The sequence below is a fragment of the Chenopodium album genome, chromosome 21 (assembly GCF_948465745.1).
Source record: "Chenopodium album chromosome 21, dcCheAlbu1.1, whole genome shotgun sequence".
Classification (NCBI taxonomy): domain Eukaryota; kingdom Viridiplantae; phylum Streptophyta; class Magnoliopsida; order Caryophyllales; family Amaranthaceae; genus Chenopodium; species Chenopodium album.
In genome coordinates, this window is record NC_137854.1 from 10,433,262 (window position 1) to 10,445,675 (window position 12,414).

A 12,414-nucleotide genomic window follows, 5' to 3' on the forward strand; every position below is an offset into this window, starting at 1 on the left:
AGTAGCGATTAAAATCTTAATTTATAAGAGACTCGCAACTAGGCTTTAATATTATGTTAAATTTTGAGATAATATGAAATAGGCCAGACAAGATCCAAAACGGTTTGGTCTTTAAACAAGATCCATATCTCCTATTTCTTACAACATTAAACATTTTATCGTACACCCGTCTCATTTAAGAATTTGCGATCCCATAATAAAAATAAAATAAACAATCCGATGAATCAGAAAAGGAATAGCAGGAGATTCAGGATAAAGATAAAGAGTGTACTTGACTTGTGCTATGATTTTTAATATCAATAAATTAGCAATTATCCACTTAGTACGACTAACCTCCATTTCATTTTTCCTATTTTTTTTTTTTTTTTTTTACAGTTTTTTCATCTGTTTGAGTTTATCCAAGAATTTCAGAAACAGATAAAAATGGAGATGTCGACATTTTAGAGTTAACAATTCAATTTAAACAAGACGTTTCTACTTTCTTGTGGATCGATTAATGCACGTGTAAAGGGTAATTTCTCTCTCAATGGTTAAAATATTTTGAACCCATTTTTTATTATTATTAAAAAATAATTAAATCAGTAAAAAAATTTAATTTTTTTTTTTAAAATTGAAATTTTGGAACTCACCCATTATAAATTGATCATTTTCTTATGATACCCATCTTCTACCTTTGTCTATTTCGGCTTCCATTGCCACCCTTCTTGTTTCTCTCTCTTCAACTTCTGGGTTTTTTGATTGTAAGAACTTCTTCTTTCTCTCTCTAGAAAATGTTTTTTCCTAGTAATTGTATTTTATTTTTTAGTTCTCGGTTTCGCTTTTGAAAAATTCTTGTACGAGACGGTCTCATGGGTCGAACCCAGAAGTCTTGGGGTTCTTGGACTTTTGTGGTTGGTTATGATGATTAATGGGTTAATGGGTTGTTGAATGATCTGGGTTTTTGCCATGTGTACATTGGAAATTACTTGGATAACTGTATATTTTTGCTTTATTTGCAATTGGGTCCTCTTATTTTGATCTTTGATTAAAGTGTATTATTGTTCATTATTTTAATTTTATATTTTTTTGGATGGTTGAGATGATGATTCTTTGACTTCAATTCATTGTTTTTTTGTTGCATGTATGTTGTATGAAATGTTGGGCAGTTTTGTTACTTATGAATGTTTGGTGTGTTCTGGTTTTGTAGAATTCTGAAATGTTGACTTATTATTGTTTTTCTACTGTGTAAATGTTATAACAAGGGAGAATCATGGTGATTTTTGTCTTTTATCTCATGCTTCACTTGCGGATTTTACTATTCATGTGTGCGAGATTGATTAATATCGTATATTAACTTGGACTTTCATCTCGCGGTTGCGTATTCTGTAGGGAAGAGGTTTGATGATATAGTTTTGAATGTAGGACTTATGTTTGTGAGATTATTGTTTTTCAGGTATAGTTACATTGTTGTATATTGGGTTTATTGCTTGAATTTTTATGTGTGCTGATTACAACTGAAGAGTCTATCTTCTTGTTGAAACAGAACTTATTCATCAAATTTGTTGTGTAAAGGAAAGCATGGCGTTTCCTCGAGTTCAGACGAGTAGAGGAGAGTTAAGGATTCATGAGAGTTTAGATGATCTAAGCACTGACTTGGTAGAATATATATCTGAATTATCAGATGCATCAGTAAAAGAGCGGGGCGTTTTTACCATTGCTTTATCTGGTGGTTCTCTCATTGGCTTATTGGGGTATTCAATCTATTCATTGCTCATCTTTTACATTATTCATGCCTTTTGGTTAATGATTTGTGTCTTGACTTGTATCATTGTGTCAAAACAGAAAACTTGCTGAAGCGCCTTATAACAAAACTATTGATTGGGTTAAGTGGTATATTTTTTGGACTGATGAGCGTGTGGTAGCAAAGAGCCATGCTGACAGCAATTACAAGCTTGCAAAGGACGGTCTCTTGACCAAGGTCCGTTTTCCGGCCTCTTTATATTCGCCTATAGCTTCTATACTTTCTGAACTGAACGTGTTTGCCCTGCTTTGAAGCAGATTCCTGTATTTCCTTGGTGTCTTCTTTTATTGTTATTGTACTTGTTTTATGACCTTGGAGCTTCATTTTGAATTTCGAAGCCTGCCTGTATGATTTCTATGTTTGTGTGTACTGTGTAGTAATTGTGCAAGTTATTGAATGCTCCTAATATAGCTTGATTAAGTATATTTGCGGTAAGAAGGGAGCAGCTAGCATGTGATTAAAATCAGAAAAGAAAGGTGGGGCAAGAAAGGAAGAGATTGGTTTCTTATGATGTCATTTGCAGTTCATTATTCACATCTATAGTTCCTTGATGCTGAAAGGTTATATGATTCTTGACAAAAATGTCAGATTCGGCACCTTTATTCATTTAAAAGCATTTTTTAACATATAGTTAGGAAAATGTTACTGTAAGTTCCCTGATCTGTAGGTTTTATCTGTCAAATTAGTGACAAGTTTGTTTTATACGAGCATTTTGTTCTATGTGATTTCTTCCTATTTTATGTTTGTGCGATTGTGGGCAGTGCTTATGTTGATTTAGCTTTAGCCAAATATGGATTAGTTTTTCCGTTGTCCTAATGTAGCTCAACACATCCAAATAGCTTGCAAACAATACTTCCAGGAATTTACAAAAAAGCGTAATTAGTTACTGAATGAGGAAAAGAGACGAGCTTGTGACTCTTGAATGAATGGCTTTTTTAAAAAATACAGTTGATCGGGGGTTTTTCTTTTGTATGCATTATGTATTGAGCATGTGAATCTTCTTAGGTCAAACTTATTTTCCATTTTCTGTTTTTATACTTCAACTGAGTGGAAGATCCCGTCAGACATGTTTTCTTTCGTGAGCATGTAATGTTCGTTTATTGTTGGTTAATGTTTTTGAGTAGAAGTTCTTGCTGCATGCTCATCTTTACTTCCTATCTTAATCTGTGGTTCCTTTACTATCTTGTATTCTTATGTACTTTGTTAGCTTGTCATTTAGGTTATCAACAACATTTTTACTTGTTAGCCAATACAGATTTTGTTTTGTATCCCCTATCAAGTTAATGTGTAGATGCTGTTTTATGACTTTCAATTTCTGAGACGAGACAATACTAATTGCTTGACCCAATGACACCCCTCCGGGTACAGTTCACTTTCATGGCTGAAAGGTTAAGGGAAAGGCCAAGTATGAATTTATTTGCTACAATTTTTTGACAAAAGTATATACTATTGCATTACTCTTGTATGTGGCTGAATTTGGTTATCATGAGGTATATTCTGTTATATTTTCTGCTAATTCAATGGACATTTCATATACAGGTGACTTTTCCTTCCCGCTCTCCTTTAAATTACTTGTATTTTTTTTTTTTCTGAATGTGCCTTTTCAAGGGTCTTTTACTCTTTATTACTTTGCTTGTAAGCCTCCTGATCCATCTTTAGAAGAAATGATGGCCTATTATATTACTAGTAATTAGATCACTAAAAATGAGATTCCTTAGTGGTTTGTTTATTGTTTTCATTTGGATAATTTATTCACTGTCTGGTGGTTGGCTAGATGCTCCTATGATGACTTTAGGATTATTGAATCCTTCCTATTTAGAGGAATTCGAATTCACCTTGATCATTTATACAATGTACTATGCTTGCATCATCAACATGTAAGCCACTTGTATACTTGATTCCTATCATGGGTCTACATGTTAGGTGAGAAATTTGAACAGTGGTTAGGTTTAGTGAAGATGGTGACATTAATTGAAAAATTGTTAGATATATGATTGTTGTTAATCATATGTCAAGTCTTCGAACTGTTGTCAAAACACCACAGTCCATACTACTCTCTCTTGATGGGAGATTGACATGAAGGGACTGAAGTTTAAGCTTTAGGTTAGTGTTAAAAGTTGTAGACCCTTCCATGTTTTCAGATCTTATCCTCATTCTTATGAGCTACTCTAGAATTTGGAGCTGAGAGACCTTCTGAATGTATGTACTTCGTACTTTTTATGTTTGTCCATCGCATTCAGTTTCCCATATGCTGCCACACCAATCCTTCAAGGGCTTTGCTAATATTTCTGAGCAATTGTTGACAGTGAATCATCCTAGTTGAATGCTTGTTACATATGTGTTTGTGACATCTAAATCTAATCGTAGTTGATGATATTGCTTTAAGTAGTATCATACTCTCATACTCTCAATACATTTGGTTGTGAAAATGAAGATTATAAAGATTTTAACATGATGGGACATATATTTTGTTGAAAATCATGACCTAAAAATGATCTAAGTTGGTTATAGACTTATAGTAGATACGGAAATAAGTGAAATTTTCTTCTTTTAATAATGATTTGTTCTTCCTTGTAAAATTCAGGTGCCTGTTATTCCTAGCCATGTACACTCCATCAATGATTCCCTATCTGCAGAGGATGCTGCTAGTGAGTATGAATTCGGTATCCGGCAGCTAGTAAAAACTCGGTTGATTAGCGTTTCTGATATCAATGATTGCCCCAAGTTTGATCTTATTCTTCTTGGAATGGGACCTGATGGACATGTGGCTTCTCTCTTCCCTGATCACTCTGTGTTGGGTGTGAAAGATGAATGGGTTACCTTCATCACTGACTCTCCCAAGCCTCCACCTGAGAGGATCACTTTTACATTGCCTGTCATCAACTCAGCATCCAATGTCGCTGTGGTGGTGACTGGTGGTCAGAAAGCAGAGGCTGTACGCCAGGCAATCAATGCGGCTGATGTGGGACCCAACTCCGTATTGCCAGCAAGGATGGTGGAGCCAACAACAGGGAAGTTGGTATGGTTTTTGGACCAACAAGCTGCCTTGAAACTTGACGGAGTTGCAGTTTCCAAGTAGTGATCAACTCATTCGTGTGATTAACCTATGCTTTTGACCCCTCATTTTGGATAGTTGTTTTTTGGCTGAGAAGAGCATAATAACTGGAGGCTTGCAGATTGGTTTCTTAATTCTTTTTGTGCTTCTCAAGTGGTAGGATTGGTTGTTTTGTGAATAGGCCGCTTTTGGATGGTTTACAGTGTAGAATTGCTTTATTATCGACTTATCGCAGCCATCATCATCTCTTTCCTCAACATTGGTGTATATTTTGCAGCAAAGTGGAGCAAATTTAGTTTTGTCAAGAAATTCAGTTTCTTACTGTCAGCTGTTATAGTGTTATCATACATGAACTGGTAACCTTAGCCTACAGATTTCTTCTGCTGTCACACCAATGCGAAAATTATGCTAAAATCTTTGTGACTTTGTTAGTCCTAAGAAAATGATTAAAAAAAAAAGAAAAAAAAAAGATAAAAGGAATCAAATATATCCTTGTTGATTGTATTTAGCCAGTAATGATTGTTTTAAAGATGAAGATTCCAACCTACCATTGAAGTTTATGCATTATGATTAAGAACACTTGACCAAAGGCATCTCAGATTCCTTTAACGTGTAAAAGTTAAAGAGGATGTGTATCACATTAATTTTGCAACTATCATTAATTCTAGATGTGAAAGTTAAATCTATCAAGTAATACGTATTAGGTGTAGTTGAGACCTATATTACTCGGAATCTTTATTTTACTTTGACAGAATTGATGTAACATGACCATGAATATATATATATATTTTGCACTTTTTTCAAATTCAGAACTTGGAAAGTTGAGTAAAATTCTTATACTCATCTCTCTAGCACAGGTTTTCGAGAACAATCAACACAAACAAGGGATTACATTTACACAAATTCATAACGCATTCCTTGTTTCTACATTTGAGTATGTATATGATATTATGATCACATATACTCGCATGACAAGAAAACTCGATTTCTAACCCTTTTTTATATCATTATCCTTTTTGACTCCCCAAGAACCTTACATAATAATTACGGAGTAGCACCTTAATCAAATATAGTATTGTTCCCTCATGTGATGTCTACCAAGAAAAATGATTGAGTTGGGTCGCATTACCTAGAAATAAATATGAAAGATAAGATTAATCCTCATTAATTATTGCAGCAGATCCAATAATGCATTGTCTCCAAAGCAGTAAACCCACTAACCAAAGCAATAATAAGTAATTAGAGATTAATAATTTTGTTAAACAGCATATTACGCCATCACTGATCTTCATTTTCAGAGGTCCACAATCCACATTAAAGAGAAACCCACCTGGTCCTCCAGTAAAAGCTGACACTTTTTTTTTTTTTTTTTTTTTTAATTTTTAATGACATTATAAATTTTAACATAAGATTAAAATTATATGACTCAAAAGTAAGTTGTTAGGACAAGATAACTCTGAACATTAGGGTTATACTATGTATGATTTGATGATCCGATAATTCAGGTGACATAGGATAAGAATGATGATTGGACAATTTGTTGGGGGACCATTTCTTTGCTTTGTTACTCCTTTTTTATGGGAAATTAATATTCAGAAAATCCCAATACAAGATAAGGTGACTCAAATATATTATCCATCTACCTATGCTAGTATGAAAATGCAAGGGCATCATGATTTCTGAGGAGCATCTCTGTTCATCCCAACTTTGCATGGTGCTTAACCTTGTAACCGCGAGTTATGGGACGAAATTTTCTACGAAAAAACCTACATTTAAATGAAGTTTCGCGTTAGAACTTAGAAGTGATGGCTAAATAGGCAATAACTTGGGGGGATAACTGGGGTGGGGGATATAATCTCACCTTAAAGAGAATGTGAAGAATGTAGATTCGATCATGTTTAAGCTAACAAAATAAATTCCCATGGTAGAGGCTGAATTTGATCAACTGGGAATAGGCATTACTGTACGGAACTCTCTCTCGGTTATAGACCTGATGCCATTAAGATCGGGAATGGAATCCTCTTCATCTTCTTCCATGCCTTCCTTAGCAGGAAAGCCTTGTTGCCGAGTTATAATCCACTGTTCAACTACTCCACAATTAACAGCATATTTGATTGCACGCTCCAAGTAATCTTTGTCTGTTATAAGATGTGGTTGCACTGTCAACATCCTCAAGAGAGCTGAAAAGACATTGTAAAAACACTATCAATAAGGGATAACTAATATCATATGAGACAGCAGAAACAAGGACAGCAGGTAAAATATAAAGCATTTGTCCAGAAAATCAGAAAATACAACAATTAATGCCTACTAATGCCAAAACCTAAAGATAAGAAGGATTATCCATATTTTATTTGGAGCGAGACCCAAGGACAGTACTGCAAAAAGATAGCCAGAAGGCCCAGGAAGGCCAATGAAACTAGTGTTGTACAAGGGTGCAGTAACACATCTAAAAACTTTCAAACAAATTGCTACGGATTTGGCATGATTAGCATCAAACCCCAGTGGTATGAACCTGAGAGATGCATCTTTCTCCCATTCTGCCAGGGTACTTAGTAAGTTAGCATCAAGTTTCCTACCCATGTCTTGTATAAAATATGTAGAAATGGGGACTATGTTCGACTAAGATTTTGCCTAGTCAATACTCATATATGCAAACACATATTTCATCCCACAACATCCCGGGGAATGAATTATTGCACAAAGGCATGTCTTAAAAATGGGAAACTCACAAGATCACATAAAAGAATTACTTGAGGATAAATACATGGATGGCTTTTTATAATTGCTTGAAAAATTGGTCTAGATTGACATGACCTTTAGGGCTGCAGAGGCACACTGCTGTGCCTGATGTTTATGGGCTGCAAAAATGAATTAAAGTCTCACCCACAAGCTACATGACTAATGCAAGCCAGCAACAAAAGTTAAATAGAACTACTGCTAAAAATATGGCCGAAATGCAGCTTTATTTATATACATAATGCATTTAACGTGTTAAAGGAGAAAAGATGCATTCATCTGCTGAAGATTCAAGTTTCAGTGGATATACCTGCCACTATGCCATCTCCAGATGCTGACATATCCTGAGTGAAAGGAGACATTGGAGCATCTTCCACTCCAAGAACAGCACCATTATGCTCTTTGGTGTAATAGTGAATCTTAGAAGTCCCATTTGTGACAAACAGAACTTTGAGATTCTCATGCCATAGAGGGGCTATAACATCAGGTTCATAATGCTCAAATTTAATTTTCTTATTATTTTTGGTGTCAAACTCTTCAGAAGGCTTGATTCCACAAAGAAACTCAAGTTCTTGCTTTGTGACTTCAATGACATCTGCAAGGCTCCATACTTGCTGAATGAAAGATTTGGTTTCTTCCTTGGAGTGCCAAAGTGGCAAAGGGAGGTTTAGATCATAAAAGATGACACCACCTAATTTCTTTGATAGCTTAAGTGCTCGTACAGTCGCTTTCCTCATATTAGCATCAAGCAAGGAAGTAGTAGTGAAGTAAAACATCTTTGCCTGCATCAAAAATTTTAAAAGAATTTAATCCCAACAGTACGGCCTTTATAGCACTCAGCATAGCATACTCTAACAAGAAGCAAGAACACACTGCATAGGTTCATGTACACACCTGCACATTACATTTGAAAAAAAAAAAATAAACAACAATAATAATAAAGACAAATAACCTAGACCATACAACCCCAGGCTGCATAAACTAGGTGTGAAAATGGCCAGGTGCTTGGTGCAGAAGTATGGAAGATAATGAGTCATATATGCACCACTACCATAGATCATTAACATTAATATTACTGTGTCGAGATAATTAGCTACAAGATACACTAGTGATACACCTACTACTACCAGTCTACCATGATTTTGACCTTCTACTAAATAAGTAAATATTTTAGATAGCTTAGTTAACGAATGCATAGTGGTAAAAAACAAAGCTTAAGAAAGTTTGAACATTATCAGGGTCTCCCTTCGGTTTTGAGGATAAAGAGGATGGCACAAGACGCCCAGTAATTAAGCAAGCAACCTGGAATGGAGCAAATCCGCAGTCTTTTAGGCCCAAGTTTGATTTTGAGTAATAGCTTGCTCAGGTTATGATTCCTTATATTCCTTTATCACTTATTGGGCCTTGTTGCAGACTTGCAGTTCTATCAGTAGGAGGAAAGAATAGGTACCCCAATGGGTATGGTGGGAGAGAGGTGAAGTAGAAAGAAACTTTATGATCTCTATCCTTGAATCCCAATAATATGCTCCATCAAGTATCTCTTACACCAACTAATCAGCAGATGACACCTTAATTTTAAATTAAAAAGAATTCTGAATTTGATAAGTTGATCTACAATGTTTTAAGCTCTTGTTAATTTCACAAGTTCATAGTATATGGTTGAGATATTTCTTCTGCTTAATACTTTCCCCCTTTCTGATTTTTCATTATAACATTTCCTTATAAGACACAGCTCATACCTTCAGTATGAAAAACAATATATAAGCTGCTTCCAGAAGGAAAAAAAAAAAAAAAAAAAAAGTAGAGGTATGATATTCCAGCCACAATCTTTCTCAACCTAAATCCTTATACTTTGCAGCTCTGTAAGGAAAATTGAAGTGGAACACAAATTCTACGTATATTTCAAAAAGATCTTTAAAACAAGGATTTCAATGTATGAACTTAGAGAAAATAGTACAAATTAAAGTAAATAATAACCAAAAAAACTGGCATTACCTCCTTCAACACATCAATATTGATCTCTGATATTGCCAAAGAATCCTCTGCACAAGGTTTGACAGTGGTCGTTCGTAAAGCACCCCTCTTAGCAATCTTCATTTGTGACACAGCTGTCGGTCTTTTATCATCAACACAAACTGACCGTGTTTGAACCTTTTTGACATTTAAGAAATACAGCATGGTCTGCCCATAGTCATCATTCCCAAGTTTACCCATGAAAGCAACTCGACCACCCAAGGATGCTAGAGCAATTGCAACACCACCTGCTGAGCTACCAGGAGCCCTAACAAACTTTTCAGGCGCCCACAATGCATCTTTAAGTGCATCATGAATTTCATAATCTATATGCCGATTGGCAGGCCTTCCTGATGGCACAAATGCATGCTGTGCGGCTCCAAAGCAACAAACAAGAGGAGGCCAACCATAAGTGAAGCTTACATCCTCACCATCGCCCTTTTCCAATTCCAAATCTATGTCATCATGCTCCTTTTCTTGATCTGCAACGTAGATGACCCCCTCTAAATCACTGAATTCCGTCTCACTTTCTTGGTCATCTACCTTACTGATCTCTTCCTTGCTCTTCCTCCCCCTCGTCTTTTTTTCTGTCTTCACTTTCTCCTTACTGGAAGTTGCAGACACAGCTGAAAAAATTTCATTTCAGCCTCAAGTACCATAACTTCGCATTCATATCATATAAAGTTGAAACATATCATGTTATAAGCTAGATAACACAGTCGTATACCTTTCTTTGTAGTTTTTCTCTTGGGTTTCTCAGAATTGCTAACCGATGCTTTAAGATCAGAGACCTCCAGTTCTGAAATAGAACCACTGACTGACAGCTTAGAATCATCATCCTGCAGTTCAATATTTTTCTTCTTTCTACCTCGTGTGCTCTTAGTCTTTTTTGTTCCCTCTGGTTCTTTAGATGCCTCGTCTTGAGCTAAAGATGCTGATATTGCTTTTTTAGATGTTGCTGACAAAACCCATCTATTCTGTAATCTATGGTCTGTAACTAGCATGAATTCTACAGTAGCTAAGAATGGTGCTTTATAGTTCCACCTGAAATTATTTCACCAACTAAATAAGGCATTCATCACATTGATATTGGCCAAAATTGAGAGGAAATGCAGCATTGACAGTTTGGAATAAGAGCATGGACTACTGATCAGACTTACCATGAATAACTGTATGTTGAACCATATGGACTTGCACAATGTTAATTATTAATTATGTAATGGCGTAATGCTGATTAGGTATATTATAACCTGCTAGTAAATCTAGCATGTATGTGAAGCAAAGAAATACAGCAGCTTGTTTGGGGGTTTCAATAGCAAACATGCTGCTTGGATATTCACGGTAATTATTTTAGAAATGTAGCAGGAACTGCTAACGTTTCCCTACTCATTCATGCTCACCAAGTGTCTTGATTCCCTCTACTTAATTGATATGAAGAAATGTAAAATAGCATCATCTTAATAATACTTCCTCCGTTTTCTTTTACTTGCAACACACCTTTTAAGCACGCAGTTTTAGGAGATGATTAGTGAGGGTAAACGAGCGATTTTATCAATATAATTTTTACACGAAAATAAGAAAAGGGTTAAGTATCATTTGTAAAAATTATTATGAAAAATTTGTCCGTTTACATTACATAAACCCGACCTCAAAACACGTGCCATAAGGCTGTGTTGCAAGTAAAAGAAAACGGAGGAAGTAGCTCTTATGTTCATTGGGGTCAACGTTCAGTAGAGTTAATCTTCATGTTCTTTGGTCTTAGGCTTGATGCTCTACGGATGACAGTGAGTATTGTGCATACGCCTCCACCAATCCACAATCATATTTTTATGGGAGCACCATGTGAATGGTACTCCATATGAATATGCTCTAATTCCACAAACAAACATGGTTGAGCTTGGATTTATTATGGGTAAGATTATTCATTTGGGAGCACGGAAACATATAACACCACCCCCTTCAACATATAACCCTAGGCTAGAACTTCATAGGCTACATTTGGGTAATAACATGGCATTCCTTGTTCAACTACAATTATCCAAAATTGAGAACGATTTCTTACATTCGAGTCCCGAAAAACTAGCATATTAGGCAATAATCACTAGTCAAGCAACACATATAAACAGCAAAATTCTCCTCTGAAATCAGACAACCCCACAAAACCCTCAAGTATTTCAGCAAATCCCAAATAGCAAATAATCAAATAAATTACATATACATACAAGAAAACAATTCAATTGAGTCAAAAATTAGATAGTAAAAACAATTGAATAGAACATATAATATTGTTTATAAAAAGAAGGGAAATGAAGAAACCTGGGCAAGGAAAGGAATTGGGTAAAAGAGAGAGACGCCATTAGAGTAAAAGTCTGAAGTAGCAACCTCAAAAGGAGCTCAAATGGTGGACAGCATATCTGGAGTTTAGAGGAGAGAGAAAGAGAGAAATGGGTTTAGTGGTTGAAGGGTTTAGCAAGAAAATGAAGAAGATGATAGCTACAAAAACAGAGCGAATGAGAGACTGGTTAATCAACAATTAGCGGGAGAGGATGAGGTACAACACCTCTTAAATTGAGATTAACTAAGCTAAATCTGATTTGATACTCCCTCTTTTTTATAATGATCTTTCCAATTAGAATCTTAGCACTATTCATCAGATGAGATAATCTTCTTCAAATTACTCTTACTATATACACTAAAACATAATATAATCACGTAGTCATGTTAGGTTAGAGTGAGGGATAGCTCAAGTGGTTAGAGCTTCTCTTTCGATTCCAGGAAATCCAGGGATCGATTCTCACCCCGCCCTTGTGAGTTGTGGCCCTCTAAG

General features: G+C 35.5%; 2 protein-coding genes across 4 annotated transcripts; one reads left to right on the forward strand and one right to left on the reverse strand.

The window, feature by feature from the left end:
- The first annotated feature begins 302 nt into the window (after window positions 1-302).
- On the forward strand, window positions 303-5,320 carry LOC145601404 (putative 6-phosphogluconolactonase 2). 3 transcript variants are annotated; one of them, XM_081657417.1, is made up of 5 exons: window positions 671-740; window positions 1,369-1,432; window positions 1,523-1,730; window positions 1,822-1,957; window positions 4,365-5,320. In XM_081657417.1, the coding sequence occupies exons 3-5, from the start codon at window positions 1,558-1,560 to the stop codon at window positions 4,857-4,859; spliced, it is 804 nt and encodes a 267-aa protein (XP_081513543.1). In that variant the 5' UTR covers window positions 671-740; window positions 1,369-1,432; window positions 1,523-1,557; the 3' UTR covers window positions 4,860-5,320. The 3 variants fall into 3 exon arrangements, with proteins under 3 accessions (XP_081513544.1, XP_081513542.1, XP_081513543.1); XM_081657418.1 differs by lacking the exons at window positions 671-740; window positions 1,369-1,432 and adding an exon at window positions 303-511; XM_081657416.1 differs by lacking the exon at window positions 1,369-1,432 and having other exon boundaries at window positions 662-740.
- A 1,051-nt stretch (window positions 5,321-6,371) lies between these two features.
- On the reverse strand, window positions 6,372-12,101 carry LOC145601516 (fructokinase-like 2, chloroplastic). The gene is made up of 6 exons (XM_081657548.1): window positions 11,904-12,101; window positions 10,315-10,631; window positions 9,570-10,213; window positions 7,885-8,356; window positions 6,697-7,015; window positions 6,372-6,601 (listed from the first exon to the last, which is right to left on the reverse strand). The coding sequence occupies exons 1-5, from the start codon at window positions 11,942-11,944 to the stop codon at window positions 6,777-6,779; spliced, it is 1,713 nt and encodes a 570-aa protein (XP_081513674.1). The 5' UTR covers window positions 11,945-12,101; the 3' UTR covers window positions 6,372-6,601; window positions 6,697-6,776.
- Window positions 12,102-12,414: the final 313 nt, after the last annotated feature.

What these genes read in the sequence shown, in the direction of transcription:
- LOC145601404 (XM_081657418.1), top strand. Translation starts at nt 1,558, where the DNA reads ATGGCGTTTCCTCGAGTTCAGACGAGTAGAGGAGAGTTAAGGATTCAT. An exon ending in TCTCTCATTGGCTTATTGGG is followed by an intron (nt 1,731 to 1,821) that starts GTATTCAATCTA and finishes GTGTCAAAACAG; the next exon opens with AAAACTTGCTGAAGCGCCTT. An exon ending in AGGACGGTCTCTTGACCAAG is followed by an intron (nt 1,958 to 4,364) that starts GTCCGTTTTCCG and finishes TGTAAAATTCAG; the next exon opens with GTGCCTGTTATTCCTAGCCA.
- LOC145601516 (XM_081657548.1), bottom strand. Translation starts at nt 11,944, where the DNA reads ATGGCGTCTCTCTCTTTTACCCAATTCCTTTCCTTGCCCAG. An exon ending in CAATTCCTTTCCTTGCCCAG is followed by an intron (nt 10,632 to 11,903) that starts GTTTCTTCATTT and finishes AAATAATTTCAG; the next exon opens with GTGGAACTATAAAGCACCAT. An exon ending in TGGAGATGGCATAGTGGCAG is followed by an intron (nt 7,016 to 7,884) that starts GTATATCCACTG and finishes ATGTCTTTTCAG; the next exon opens with CTCTCTTGAGGATGTTGACA.